The sequence below is a fragment of the Aethalodelphis obliquidens genome, unplaced genomic scaffold (genome assembly GCF_003676395.1).
Source record: "Aethalodelphis obliquidens isolate GAN/ISIS:26980383/991018 unplaced genomic scaffold, ASM367639v1 scaffold5, whole genome shotgun sequence".
NCBI lineage: Eukaryota > Metazoa > Chordata > Mammalia > Artiodactyla > Delphinidae > Aethalodelphis > Aethalodelphis obliquidens.
In genome coordinates, this window is record NW_020837949.1 from 58,605,049 (window position 1) to 58,620,966 (window position 15,918).

General features: G+C 40.9%; 1 protein-coding gene across 2 annotated transcripts in view; it reads left to right on the forward strand.

Moving 5' to 3' along the window:
* DYNC1I1 (dynein cytoplasmic 1 intermediate chain 1) overlaps positions 1-15,918 on the forward strand; it is a 345,033-nt gene that overhangs the window by 27,927 nt on the left and 301,188 nt on the right. For both annotated transcript variants that reach the window (XM_027102495.1, XM_027102496.1), the window contains exon 2: positions 12,672-12,788. In XM_027102495.1, coding sequence (XP_026958296.1) covers positions 12,681-12,788 — 108 coding nt within the window. In that variant the 5' untranslated portion in view covers positions 12,672-12,680. The remainder of the gene's footprint in view (positions 1-12,671; positions 12,789-15,918) is intronic.

Genomic DNA, 15,918 nt, shown 5'->3' on the forward strand with positions numbered 1-15,918 from the left:
GTCCCAGATTACCCTTCCCTCTCCCCGTGTCCTCAAGTCCATTCTCTCCGTCTGCGTCTTTATTCCTTTCCTGTCCCTAGGTTCATCAGAACCATTTTTTTTTTTTTTAGATTCCATATATATGTGTTAGCATAAGGTATTTGTTTTTCTCTTTCTGACTTACTTCACTCTGTATGACAGATTCTAGGTCCATCCACCTCACTACAGATAACTCAATTTTGTTATTTTTTATGGCTGAGTAATATTACATTGTATATATGTGCCACATATTCTTTATCCATTCTTCTGTCGGTGGACACTTAGGTTGCTTCCATGTCCTGGCTATTGTAAATAGAGCTGCAGTGAACATTGTGGTATATGACTCTGAAATATGACTTATTATGAAATTTGACTTATTATGAACTTATTATGAAATACGAACTTATTATGAAATATGACTTTGAATTATGTTTTTCTCAGGGTATATGCCCAGTAGTGGGATTGCTGGGTCGTATGGTAGTTCTATTTTTAGTTTTTTAAGGAACCTTCATACTGTTCTCCATAGTGACTGTATCAATTTACATTCCCACAGCAGTGCAAGAGGGTTCCCTTTTCTCCACACCCTCTCCAGCATTTGTTTGTAGACTTTTTGATGATGCCCATTCTGACTGGTGTGAGGTGATACCTCATTGTAGTTTTGAGTTGCATTTCTCTAATGATTAGTGATGTTGAGCATCCTTTCATGTGTTTGTTGGCAGTCTGTATATCTTCTTTGGAGAACTGTCTGTTTAGGTCTTCTGCAGCCAGGGCTGTCTTGATTTAACTTTGCTGTGCAGAACATCTGGCCCCTTTATAGGGATGGTAGGCAAGGAGTCAAAGCTAAAGTTAGTCATGTCTGAAGATTTGCTTGTTATCAGTTATTTTAAAGATCAGCCCCACAGGTTACCCGAGAGTCGTTTATTTTTAGACACGTTCATTTATCATCTTGGCAACTCAGAGAAAACAGCTTCAAGTGCAATGGATGGCTCTGTTCTAAGCACTGATATTTTTACATCACTTTTAAGGAGAAAGCCCAACTATCAGCATGATGATTTATCCTCAAGGCATTTTGGGCTTCTAGATTGCTGAGTTTTTGGCTGAGATAATGGAGGGTGTCAATTATAAATTGAATGGATTTTGCTAAATAATCCTTTTAGAGTCAAAAAACAGAGATTAAAAATGTAAGCCAGGCAGGAGAACATTATATCAATGGGTATATGATGTACTGATTTAGGAAATGATGGTACAATGGATGAGGCAATGCTAGGATTGTGGGTTTGATGCACGTGTCCTAATGGATGAAAAAAATCAATTCCCACCCCCACGCCCATGGAAATAAAGATTTGTTGCAGAATAAGGAAGAACTTTTCTGAGTTGGATCATTGAAAACCTTAGTGCACTCACCCAACATACTGATGATTAGAAAAATCCCAATAGTGAAATTGTGGAAAATCTCACACTTCTGTCTAATGGTAATTTAGCAGTTCAAGGGATATTCTTGAGCACTTACTGCTGGGCACTAGAAGTACAGAGATAAATTAGATGTGGCCCCTCCTTTAGAGGAGCTGTTGGTGTAACACGAGGAGAGCATCGTATGAACAGAACAGAGGCACGCATAGGTGGAACATGTGGTTCATGTCTCAGCAGGCCAGCCTCAGGTGCTCTAGGGCCGCCAGGGAGAGTGCTCGGCCCAGTCTTGAGACCGTAGGCGGTCTTTCTGGAGGGGATGTGATTGAGCCGAGAGAGAAAGATGAATAGGCATCATCATGTAATGAATGGTGAGAAGAGCATTTCTGGAATTTGCAAAGGTACAAAGGAAGGAAACAGCTTGGTACGTGCCAGTAAAATGTGAAATAGGGAGAGGAGGCCTCTGTGGATCGAGAGGTGGGCAATAAGAGCATCTTAAGGGCCGTGATGGGGAGCTGGGACACATTTTGCAACTAAAAGGGAGTCATGGACATGTTTTAGGCAAGGGAGTGTACTCATCAGATTTGAATGACAGAAAGCTCATTCTGACTCCCTGTGGAGGATGGGGAGGGTCATCGCGGAGCAAGGTTTGCACGGAGACAGGGTTGCAGTTGTCAGACGAGTGATGTGAAGCCTGGCATTGGGCTGTGTGGATTGGCATGGATAGGTGAGGGCAGGCTTGGAAATACTAGGTGTAAAATTGGGAGGACTGGTGAAAATTGGCTGGGGGCGGGGTATGGTGAGTTCAAGGATTTCAGGGCTGATGGAGGGAAAAACAGGATCACGAGGTGGCATTGTGGCACAACATGGGCAGCACTTGGATGGGACTGCATGAGAGGGGATTGCCCCTGATAGAAGGACACCCTCCAGGGACAGCAGCATGGGGCCACCACCCACAAAGGGAAGAGGGAATCAGAGGGAGGCCATGTGTTCTGGTGGTGCTGCTTGGAGCAAGCGGGGGAGCCTGTGGATCCGAGAGCGCCGAAGGGCTGCTAAAGGTCTCTCATAGCCACAGCATTGTCCTATCTATGACTGGCAGATAGTGGGTGCAACTTTGCAGGGTATGCAAAGCAGAAGATCTCTAAGTGGCTAAAAATGTGCTTGTTTGCGCTATATTTAAAGCGATTGGACGTGTAAGAATTTGTGTTTGATGCTGGTGGGTGCTCAAATCTAGTGGTCCTAGCCTGATGAGAAGTGAACAACATAGAGGCCAGTACACAGGGGCCATCTTTAACCCATTTATGTAGCTGCAAGTGTTTATTGAAGGTCTACTGTGAGCTCAGTTGCAGGCTGAGGAGCCACTGTGCAAGTGCTGGAGGGAGCTCACATCGGGTCTGTGGAGAAGCTGCCACTTTGCACGTGCTCCCCGAGAGTGCTCGTTTTTATTTGCTTTGAAGTGCTTTCGAACCCCTAGGAGCACAGATACATAACCTCATCTAAAGTGTAGTAGTGGTGGTAGCCTTCTTTGTTTGGCTTCTTTACTGGTACCTGGCCTAGGCAGGTGATACATCTTTCCCATCTATTTCAACCTGAGGTTAGGTGTTCTACAGAATCCTTTGTGTAAGGCCTCACTTCTTTCTTCACTCTAGTTTTCCTTGTGATATTGTCCAGAAGGCTCCCATCTCCTTTCTTCTGATTCTATTTTCCAGTCCCTTTTCTGCCCAGATTCTTTGAGACCCAATGCCAAAATATTTCTCTTCCAGTGTCCTAACTGTTCCATCTTTAGTTGTATATTCTTTCAAGGATGGTCCTTGAAATGCTCATTTCCTGAGCGTTTGATATCATCTGAGCGTTTCCCAAGGGAAGATGCTCTAAGAAATGAATGAGTGAATCTCTTAATTGAGGAACAATTCCTTTTCCAAAGAGAAGCACGTTGAGTCTTTAAATGGATGGAATGCACTGTAGGGGTCAGAAATGACTCAAAATTTTCCAGAACTTTTGGCAAAGCTGACAATGGGTTTTGAGTCCTTTAAAATTGAAGAGCCCTCGTCTCTATTCTGTTAACTAGATGACAGGGCAGGTACCCTATGGATTGGTTTTTCTCTCTAGTATCATGGGCCTCTGTGCTGAGTGCTGGAGAGGCTCTCCTGTTTAATGCGCTGCAATTGCCGGTGTTCAAGTTACAGCTGAGGCAGTACAATTTGGGTAGCTTAGAATCTTGAAGTGATGAAAGTAGGGCTAGAGACACTATGCAAACACAATCTTAAATATAGCTCACAAACCCAAGAAGAGAGATACTAACAGCTTACTGTGGAAATATTGCCTGATTTCCTAGTCAAGAACCAACCCAATATGAATAAAATTAAGAGGAGCCTCGAAAACTCAACATAAATATTTAACTATATGTATATACGAAGATTTTTTTCCCTCCAAACCTGTTCTCTATTAACATAAATAGATCCTTCCTATGTAGATGAAGCTCTTGTGGTGCTTGGGACTACCCAGTATTGGCTTCGAGGTCTGGCTGGGAATTTCAGAGGCAAAGTCTTTTCTCCTGTCAGCTCTCCCATGCAATTTACATTTGCTGCCACCAGGTGGTGATAGAGAGTGATCGAAAGTAGACTGATCAGGATCCACCGGAAGTGCCTTTTGTTTAAGAAGAGCTTTCTTGTGACTAAAGGGAGTGAAATCTTGAATAAGTAAACCCTGAAAAGGAAGCATTGTTTAATGAAAAATATTCAAGAAATAAAGAGTTTTGGTGTTTCCAGTTCTGACTCGACCACTTAATAGTTGTACACTTTAGATAAATGCAGCTCAGTTTCCCTGTTTATGGGTAAAATACTGGTACTGGATTATGTAATCGTTAAAGTTTCTTATCTTGAAAGAAACATGTGTAATTGTAATTGTGAAAGCAGCAAAATTAAAAGAATAAAAACTTTTCATATAACAGAGAAGCCTTCACTTTATTAACAACCATCTTAGTTCACTTACTTCGCAAGGTGAAGAAGACCCATTAATTGTGTGTGTGTGTGTGTGTGTGTGTGTGTGTGTGTGTGTGTGTTATGGGGGGAGGAGGATGGGGAGTGAGAGAAGGCTTCTCAGTTTGTCTTCCTTACCTATTACCTGGTGTAGGCAAGTGAGGAATAAGAAATCCTTCACACAAAGTTCTATGGAACCTTTTCTTCAAGGCCTCATCTCCCTAAATCCAGTCTTTCTAATGATGTATCCAGACGTCTTAGATCTTCCTGGTATTTTTAAATCATTATAAATATATTTCTAAATCATTGTAGTTTCTTGACTCTAATCTGAATTTTCTACGCTCAGTGATTTTATTCCTGTTATCTTTTACTTTTTCTTTTCTGCAAAAGAAAGAGCTCTAACCCCCTCTGTTTAGGTTGCCAATATAAACTCTTAGCAAAATTTTGTTAAGTAAATGTCTCTATAGACTTTAGAATCAACTCCATCTTATCAGAAGTAGCTTACGACAAAGTGTGGTTTGAGGATCCCTGTGAATCCCAAGATGTGTTCAGGGGTCTGTAAAGGTCAAAATTATTTTCATAATAATGCTAAAATGTTTTTTGTCTTTTCCACTGTATTGACATTTGCAAGGACTGTGTGAAAGTGATGGTAGGTCAAACTGCTAGTACCTTAGCATGAATTGAGACAGGGCACCAAACTCCTAGCAGTGGTGTTGCACCTCACTGCCACACACTTGCAGCTAAAAAGACAAATAGTTTCACTTAAGAGTATCCTTCATGAAGTGGAAAAAAATACTAGTTACATTAAATCTCTAACCTTGAGCACACGTCTTTTCTGTGTGACAAATGGGGGCATATAAGGCACTTCTGCTGCTTACCAAAGTCCAGTGGTTCTCTAGAGAAAAGCATTTGTGCAGTGTTTGAGTTGTGAGCTAAATTAGCTGCCTTTTTTCAAGAAACACTATTTTTTACTTGAAACTACAATTCATAGACAAACCATGGTTATTTAGGCTTGGTTATTTGGCAGAAATTTTCTCAAAAATCAATGACGTGAGCTTGCCACTTCAAGAACACAATTGACAATATTTGTTGCTAATGATAAAATTTGAGCTTCAAGCAAAAATTAGAGTTTTGGGAAACTTATATCTGCCACCATGAGCTGTACAGCTTTACCATACCTAAAGACCCTTCTGAAGAGTTTGGTAATGATAGTACCAAATGTGATTTTTGGATGTTGTACAATGGAATGTGTCGATATTTGAGAAGTCTACATAATTTTCTAAATAACCAATGCATAATGTTATAAAATCATACATGAATAAAAGATTCATTCAAAGTTTAAAACAGACCAATGGATTTTAATGTAACAAAGTACAAAAAAGTTCATTGACTGGTGTGGTTTCATGTTCAGATTGCAACTGAACTTTTGGAAACTGCCATTTGTTGATTTTTGGTGTAATATCAAAGAATATGCACAGTTACTTTGAGAGGCTATTCAGATACTCATTGTTTTTCAGAATACACATTCATGTGAGACCAGATTTTCTTTACAACTAAAATAGCACATCACAGCAGATTGAATGCACAAACACCTGTAAGAATCCAGTTGACTTCTTTTAAGCTAGATATTAAAAAGAGAAGTGAAAATATAAAAGAAATACCCTTTTCTTATGATTTTTTTTTGGTCTTGGAAAGTGTGCCTATTTTTTCATAAAAGTTTTATGTTAAGTAAAAGGTTAGTGTTGTTATTATAGAATTATTAGGTATTTAAAGTTTTATCAGTTTTAATTTTTAACATGGTTGATGTTAATAGATGTAACCCACATAAACAAAAGCTCTTTGAGGTCACTAATAATTTTTAAGAGTCCCAAGGGATGCTGAGACTAAACGTTTGAGAACTCATCTACAATATGAGTAGACGAGGCCTGGGCACCCCCCATGAGATGGATTTTATCAAAATGTTTGTTTTCCCAGTATACTGATGGCTGTACAAATTTAGCATATAACCCTCCCACATCTTTCACCAGCCAACTCCTTCTGAGATTTCTCTCACCCTCTTTTTATTGACAGTCTGATATAGCTGTAAAAATGGTTGTGGTCCCATTCATCCCTTGGCCTCCCGTCCAAGTGGAAGGAGGCAGCTATATTGTATAAGAAGCCAGGCAGGTGCAAGGACGTTGTGAAAGATCAAATTTCTTACATGTACCTAGTGGCAGATGAAAAGTTCAATAGCTGATAGTGAAGAGCTGACAGGAACAACTGTTTTTAGGCAGGAAAAGAGAACTTGTTTCTAGGTAGTTTTTTCAATGCGTCTGGAAACAGCTGGGCAATGACTTAAACCTCCTAGGATTCTGACTTTAAGCTTAAAAATACATTTGCATATGCCAGCATTAGAAATGGAATCTCAGACTGCTGCCAACTTAGACAACTGAAAGGAAATAGAGATCTAGACGGTTGAAAAGCTAAGCCTCAGGAGGTTCTGTTGCTTGGCAGCTGTGTAAACAGAGCTAAACCCTTTGCTTCTCCTCTGTTAGATGCTTGGTTCTAAACAGGATCAAACCATCCCATGACCATATGTGCAGAAATGGAAATGAAGGTGATGGGTCGCATTGTTGGGTTCAAGAAAAGTCGAGCATTTTCCTTTCTTTATGGATGTGTGTGGAGTAAGAAATGTGAAGGAGATGCAGGGTGAATTGAGAAGAAAAGGGCAGGTGTGAGATGACTTCTGTTTTTACCTTCCTGAGTGTCCATGTTGTTCTCTCGTGTTTTCCTCCTTCCTTCCTCTCTACGTTCTTTCCTCTTTGAGGCTTAGGACCGTGAGACGTTTTTATGATGGAACAGCAGGAGTGACCCTCCCTGTAACCAACTTCTTAACTAGAGAAGAAACCATTTCTCCATGTGCCTCTCCATCCTCTGGGGGAAGTGGGTAAGATAGGGGAGGATGCCTGCCTGGGACAGCTTGATACATAATCCCTATGTTCAACAGAAAAATGGAGAAGAATTTTACTACTACTAAATGACTACATTTAATTGTTTAAAAATATTTTTTTCTTTGAGTCACATCTCTTTAACCACGTGCATTCCATTTTATAACCCATTTAGATTGAGAAGCATGCTATACCTTTAATGTATTTCTCACTGTAACTTTTTAATATTTAATTTATTTTTATTATGGTACGATTGACATAAAACATTATATTAGTTTCAGGTGTACAACATAATCATTTGATATTTGTACATATTGTGAAATGATCACAATAAGTCTAGTTTAACATCTGTCACCATACATAGTTATATAATTTTTTTCTTGGGTTGAGAACTTTTAAGATCTACTCTCTTAACAACTTTCAGATATGCAGTACAGTGTTACTAACTATAGTCACAATGCTGTATGTTACATCCCCATGATTTATTTGTTTTCTCACTGGAAGTTTGTACCTTCGCCCATTTCACTCATTCCCTCACCCCCAGCTCTGAGAACCATCAATATGTTCTCTGTGTCTATGAGCTTGATTTGTTTTGTTTGTTTCTTGTTAAAGTTTTTTTTAGGTTTAGATCCTTTGCAGTGAATTTCGAGGGATGGTTTTGGATATTGAATTAGGGTGGAGTTGGGGGAAAGAGTTTGCTGGGTAAAAAAATAGTAATACTAATAATAATAGTAGAAAAAGAGGAGGAGGCGGAAGGGGAAGAGGGGCAAGAAAGAGAAGGAGGAAGAGGACAAACAACTTTTCTTAGGTGTTTAATATTTGCCAGGCACAGTATTAAGCTCTTGACTTATATTGATTCATTTACTCGGATGATAACAATGGCAGTTTACGGAGCTCAAAGATGGGCTGAAACAAAAGATGTGAGAACTGAAACACTTGGGAGGTTGGATGGAGATGAGTCATAGTGAACCAGGGGATATAAGGTGAACCAGGGGAAAAGAGGGAAATCAGAAGTAGGGAGTTTAAATTTGAAAAAAGTTACAGTTGGGAATTAGGGTATGCAGTCCATACCCTAATTGAGATTAGTAGCTGTTGAGATTTCTGTTGTCAGCTAGGGGTAATTTGCAGGATGAGAAAAGAAAAAAAAAGAGGTGACATTGGATTGTACTCAGTGATAGCTGGAGAACTTGCAGGAGGGCGAGAGCTGAGATGCAGATGTGGGAGGGAATAGGAGCATGAATCGGGCAAGTGCAGGTAGGTTGTGAGAGAATGTGGGCAAAAGGAATGTCACCCTGGAAAGCAAATTCAGAACACGGGACTCTGCTAGGAGGAGAGCTGGGCAGGCATCATAAACAGTGCATCAACTGACCCCGCCATGGGTGGAGCTGGGGCGAGACAGCTGTAAGTGTTCCTAAGCCAGGGTAGAGTTGAGCTGTAGTTGGCTGGTGGGTGGGAGAGTAGGTGCATGATCAGACAGGGAGGCGATATACACCTAGAGGTGGGTTTGATTTATCTACTTGACCCCTTGCCATTTGTAAATGAAAGAGACCAGCTTTTTATGTGTGTGCAGCAAGGGAGCAATAATTAACAGGAGGTAGCTTTGACTCGTATTTTCTTAAACTGCGAGCACCAAAATTGCCTTTGCAATGACCTACATTAGCCCCAGGAAGCTCTATAACTCATGTCCTCCCTTCTTTGTTCCTCGATTTGCTTTGTTTAATGTGCAGGGAGATTTAGTGGGTCAGACTGGCAAGCCCCCCCGGGAAAGCCTGTGGAGTTCAGTGCTGACACTGCATTTAGTGCCACTATTTAAGCCATTTCACTGTGTGTAAAGCCCATTCATTTACTCTAATGTGTACTTTCCAAACCCTTTACAAGGTGTTCTCTTGAGATTTCTTATTCTCCCAGGTGTTGATGCAAAGTGTCTAGTTTGGAATAGATCCAAAAATCAATAAGTGGAAGGTACTCTATGGCTGTCTTTTAATGTTGTGCTTCTACTGCCTTTAAAAAGTTAAGTGTTATTTGAAACGTCACTATATAACATAATTTTTTTTAAAGTTCCCTTGGTGTTATTGTTGTTTATTTTTAAAATACTGGCTCTATGGCTGGTAACACCAACTTAAATGACCAACATTGTCAGGTAAATTTATCAGTTTTAAGAAGACCTTTGCCCTTTGCAAAAATGTACTGAGAATACACCTTACTTCCCACTGTTGAATGAAGTCCTTCGCAAGAAAATCACAACAAATACACGATGTTCTATTACATGGTTTGCTCTTTAACAACCATAATATGTAACTGAAGTCATGCCAGATACTTTTGATGGACTGGGAAAGGGAGATAAAAGGGAATGTGGAGGAGAGGGAAACTTCTTAGAGAATTCTAAAGTTTTTCTAAGAAGTCTCCACTGGCTGCTTTCAACATAGGATGACACAACTATTGCTTTAACAGTAATTTTTCTGATCAGACATTTCGTTTTTGACAGCAGAAAAATATCAAAAACATAGATCAGATTGGCCCCCATTGGGGAAGAATATATGTAACTTCTCAGATGCCTTCTGGAATTAGGTTCTAGTTTTCTCCCGTCAGGTTTTTTGGTGTTGAAAATTACTGGCTAACAGTGTTTTAGTGGTAAATGTTACTTTTATCAATTGTATGGCTTCTCTTGGGGAAAAAATCAGATCTAACTGTTTGGGTCCATGTTCTTCCATGTCAGCCATCAGATTGGAACCGAATAGAACTGCTTCCCGCAGGCAGAATGTTTCCTCTCTGGCTGGCCTCAGCCACTGCTTTGTTTCCTCAGTTATCTACTTGGCACCTGTAAGGACAATGAATTTGTGACTCAGGTTTAAATAGGCCTTGGCAGGAGACTTCACGCTCCATTCCACAGCCCCAGTCCCCATCCAGCTTCTCAACCCACCTGCAGTGTTGTATCTCTGCGTTCTTCCTGCTCAGAAGTCCTGTTGACACTTAAATTATGACACAGTGAAAGTTTTTTCATCACTTCCTTATTTGCCTTCTCTTCCCAGTTTCGCTGACATCCTCTTGACAGTCTCAAAGTTGAATTGTTACTGAATCTTTCTCCTGTGCTTCCACATCTAAAGGCTACCAGGAGTCACGTCTTCCTTCTTGGCTGGGCTCTCTTCAGTCCACATTCCCAGCACATTCTGTCTCTACATTCACCTACCATCCCGGTGCAGGTGCAGTCGACCCAGATAGATGTTGGCACCAGCCTCCCCGCAGCTTGCGTATTTCTAGTTTCTGCTCCTATCTGTTTCCCAGGCAGGGACAAGAATAGGCTTAGGCAAATTTGTATTCTGTGTTTGTTTTGTCACTTTCTCTGCTGATTTCCCAACCCTCTTTACACCCAATGGAACTCACTCTTCTGTATTTTCAAGTCTTTGCCACTTGCCTCCACAGGTCCATTCTTACCAACTAAAGTTTGTATTTCTTGACTTGGATTCATCTGCGTCTCTTGTACACAGCCTGCTGGTTCTCTCTTCTGCAGGCCTTTGTGTGTCTCTGTCTCCCTTTCCTGTGCTAGTTCCTGACCTCCTTCCATATCCAGTTCAAATTCCACTTCTTCCTTAAAGCTCACCCTCGCCCGCTCCACCAGATCTTGATTATTCTCTTGTTCTGCATCCCCTCTGAACCTGAACCTTGGCGATCAGTGGAGTGTAGTGGTGCAGAGCACGGACGTGCTTGAATTGACGTCCTTCCATGTATGGACTGTGCAGTATTAGGTCTTGCTGAGTCTCCTTTATCTGAATTGTGAAAAAGGCATTCATAATAATATTGGTCTCCTCGGATTGTTGTAATTAAATTTGATAATAAATGTAAAGTATCTGGCACTCAGTAAGCCGATCTCTCAAGGAGCATTTCCAGCCACACCACATGCTCACAAAGTTGAGTTATGTACTCCTTGAAGGAAAGAATCTGGCTCTGCTCATCTTTGTACTCGATACCTTAGAGAATGCCTAGCACAGATTAGACATTCAACACATATTTGTTGAAAAATTTGTTGAAGAGCATGATCGTGAATAGCAGAGATTGATTATCATGAGCATTATTGCTATTAGTTCACAAATCTTTGCCATCACATTATGAGCCAGAATGTGTATGGTAGGACAGTAGGAACACAGTACACTTCCCAACTGTGTGTATTCATCTGAAAGTGTCATAGGGTGACTGCAGGTTCTTGATTACCTTGTAAAGACAGTGACAGTAAGTTTGAGGATTTTTCATTGCTTTGTATGCCTTTTTTTGCCTTCCCTCGTTTTGTCATCTACTCAGGGACACATTATATATTCATCATAGTTGCATACAAGTAATATGCAAATGAATACTCGTGACATTTATGGTTAGTTTTTTTTTTTTTTTTTTTTACTTTATTTTAGGAATTTGGGTCAGAGAGGAGTTCTTCATATCTCAGTGTCTCCATTTTCTTAGTTTCCAGTTGGGAGCAGAAAAGAGGCAAATATAATCATTGTGATTGGTGAGAATCTTCTCCAAACTCGTTTTATTTGAAATTTCTGGCACCATCACCACTAGGATCATCATCACCATTAACGTTAAAAATCTTGTTCAGATAAATGGTCCCAAGAACTTGCCATGGTGTTGTCTCCTCGTTCATGTGTTCACAAGTACCTTTTGCTTTGAAAAGGGGAAGTGCCAGGATAAGCAATGTTGCATTCAGTATGCAAATGAAAGTCTTATAGAAATAGGTTTGTACTGGAGATGAAATTAATTGTGACAGTTCAGGAGGAGTTTCACAGGAAAAGAAGATTAACATGTTAGGTCTTCAGTGGCTGTCTTCCCTGATGCATATAATATTAGGCAAAATGAAATCTCCATGTGCCCAGTCTCAGTGGAGGAATGTTTGTTGAGCCCATAGAAATTTGAGCAGGGCATGTGTCTAAGAGTTTATGACAGCCTATTTTCTTTTCTCAGTGTGGGGATGAATTGGTCCATTGTCGTCTAAATTGGAAGTCATGGTGATGGTTCTTTTTTGATTCTCTTATTAACTTTTTGTTTAGTTGTTAAGAAACTTGTACAGAAAATGTGTTACTTATTCTGAAGTAAGTTGCTATTATTCTTCAGACCAGAATAGACTATAACACTGTATTTTTTCAAATATTTATGTATACGTGAAAAGGGAAGATTTTATATAGAGGGAGACCAGATCTGACTTATTTGATTCATCAGCAGAGGCTAAGGTATACAATCTGTTATTGCCAGAAAGTTCTATTTTCAAGCTTGATTTCCTTTTGAATGATTTTTGCGATGATAATAGAGAGAAGTTGTTTGTGTATATTCACTTCTTTTCCTCTTTTGCTCCAAGGAAACCAACATGTCTGACAAAAGTGACTTAAAAGCTGAGCTAGAGCGCAAAAAGCAGCGCTTAGCACAGATAAGAGAAGAGAAGAAACGGAAGGAAGAGGAGAGGAAAAAGAAAGAGGTAAGTACTGGGTGCTGGGGTGTTGGGGGTAGGGGGAAAGGAGAATCACTTGATTCTGAGAGGCTGGTCAAACGGATAAAGAGGACCCTGTAAAAGAATGCTTTTACAATACCTGAATAACATGAGTGATGTCTACATACTGAAGAGTAGTAAAGTCATTGACATCTGCCATGTAGTGGCCAGGCACCACATAAACGGTAGATAGCATTTGGTCCAGAGGTCCCGAACCCCTGGTTTACCCCAGACTTGAATAGAACCCTGAAAGTGGCCTGTGATATCGCTATTGTTAGAAATTTCTTAACCTTTCTGTGTCTCAGTTCCCTGTGCTTAACATGGGAATAGCAGTGTGTTTATTTTGTCTGATCATGAGGATTTAAAAAGTTAATCTTATAAAGCACTTAGCAATACCTAGGGTATAGTTACTACTTAATAAGTGTTAATGTCAAGGGAAGGTTTTAAAAAAACTACTGGCCAGAACATTTTAGGAGAAAAATAGACAATGATGCCAGTGGATTACCATGATTTCTTTTCTTTTTTTTTTTTAAAGTTAAAAGTATTTTCCATCAATTCATTTATTTTTATTAAAATTTTTTTTTATTGGAGTACAGTTGTTTTACAATGTTGTGTTAGTTTCTATTGTACAGCAAAGTGGAGTTCCCTGTGCTATGAAGCAGGTTATTAGTTATCTATTTTATATATATTAGTGTATATATGTCAATCCCAGTCTCCCAATTCATCCCACTACCATGATTTCTTAAATGTATATTTTTTTCAGGTAAATAAGAATCCTAGGTCTGGTAAAGGGAAAGCTGCATTCTTCTCCTTTGGTTAAGGGGGTGGATAGTACAGTAGACCCCGCTATGTGAGATGTTAAATCTAGAAGAGATTTTAGAGCCCTTCCATTAAGGTCCTTCTTTATGCCAACAAAGCAGCAGAAATCCAGAGGTGAGATGTAGCTTTTCTGCCTGCTAGACCCGAATCCAGGACCCTTGATTCCCAGTTCAGTGCCTTGCTGCCATATCATGGTTTTTTCTACTGTCAGAATCCAACAAATAGTTTATTTTTAATTCTCCAGTTCGTTGTGGTGGTGTAGAAATAGCCCACATCTTGTACAAAAACCAGATGCCACAGATATTTTTGAGTAGTTTTCTAAGAAGGAAACTACATACAGAGTGATATGCTTGTGTGTAATACAAACCAGAGCTGCTTCCCTACTCAGAGGTTTTCTCTTTTTTCTTTTTTTTTTTTTTGCGGTACATGGGCCTCTCACTGTCGTGGCCTCTCCCGCTGCGGAGCACAGGCTCCGGACGCGCAGGCTCAGCGGCCATGGCTCACAGGCCTAGCCGCTCTGCGGCATGTGGGATCTTCCCGGACCGGGGCACGAACCCGTGTCCCCTGCATCGGCAGGCGGACTCTCAACCACTGCGCCACCAGGGAAGCCCCAGAGTTTTTCTTTAAGGGAAAAGAAGAATGTGTTTTGATGCCTTACAAGCTAAGTGCTATTTCACACTATAAGGCTGGGAGAACAAGGTAAAAAGGTTTCTAACAATTATTTTCCAACAAAGTAAAACATAATTGAAGTTGTTCTCTAGCCTTCTGGTATCTTGCTTCTCTTGGTACCATTACACTTTGATTGATGTCATAGTTTATTTGTCCTTGACAGCGAGCGTAATGTTTTTCCTTCACAGATCTTTGCTATTACATATGCAGTCTTGAGTGAAGTAGAGGTGAGAATTGACAAGGAATGGCTATTCATTTCCATGCAAAGCCAAAAAAAGCATTAAGTTATTATGCTCCCTTTCCTTCAGATGTCAACACTTACTGTAGTTTTAAAGCACCTGTTATCCTTTACTAATAACCGGTTTCCTTTTAAACTGACATTGTAATATCCAACTTGAATTCCAAAGAATTACCACAAAATGCGAAGTGATATGGGAAATCTGGTTCCAAATTATGCTGTCTGCTTCATCCTCATCATTTTACACATTTGGGGGGGAAATTACAGGCAAACAAGACTGGTAGAAACAGGCCACCCTTTTTGTTCCTATACCACGCAGCTTTGATGGGGATTTAGCTTGTTACGCAACAGACAGAGCCCTGGCAGACTGGGGACGGCAGGTGGTGGAGAGTGTGGAACACCTGGACTCTGGGCCTTCCTGGGCCTCTACCTAGTTCTGGAATTAAAGTTTTACATAGTCTTAGTTTCCTCATTTCTAGATTGACAGGGTGGTTGAGGCCTGACTCTGCTCTTCGGAGTCCCATGGCAATGTAGAATCCCAGCCTCCCCTCCCCAGAGTCTCTTGATTTGAAATATCTAAATAGGACCAGATTTGGGGATCCACTGCACTGCAGCATCCTGAAGGTGTGTCCCCGCTTTCAGTCCTGTCCCTCTACAGCCGCATCTCCCCCACAAAAGATCTTTCCTTGGGTCAGACTATGATGACTTGGTTTGTTCTGAGAAGCCAGTGTTGTCAGGCAGAGGCAGTAGAACTCAGTGGTTATGCAGAGGCTTTCAAGTTGAATGTGGCTAGGAAACCTGGCTCTGCCCTTCGCAGAATGGCCTTGAGTGGCTCTGGGACTTCTCTGAACCTGGTTTCCCTTCTGTAAAATGGAGAGAAGAGTGGGTCCTTCCTCAGGGAGTTGTGTGAGGATCCGAGGAGATGATGTAGAGCAGTGAAAGACGCAGAGGATCTGGTTGGTGAGAAACAGCTGTTACTCTGCTCCTGAGATGGGCCCTAAATGGGGCCCGTAGAATGGCTGCATACATTCGTCAGGATCAGCGCTAGGGGGGCCATTATTCAAAAATGCCCCATTATTAGGAGGGTCTTATAATTCAAGGCCCCTACTTTCCTGGGATGATGGCATTTTGTAGCTGAAAGAAACCTGGAAGTAATCTCTTTTGATCCTTCTTTTTTCAAATGCTCTTATGCCCCTGGGGGCTAAGCCTCAGAAGTGGTCCCCCTTTATCTCCAGTCTGAGGAAGGACCCCCTCTTCCAGCCAAGCCAGTTGTCCAAATCAGAAACCTGGGGTCCTTCTTGCACCACCCCTTCTCCAGCTCACACTGATCATGGCTCCTAGACAGGCACAGTAGCTCTCCCCTTTCCATTCCATCTTCTTTTTCCCTAAATC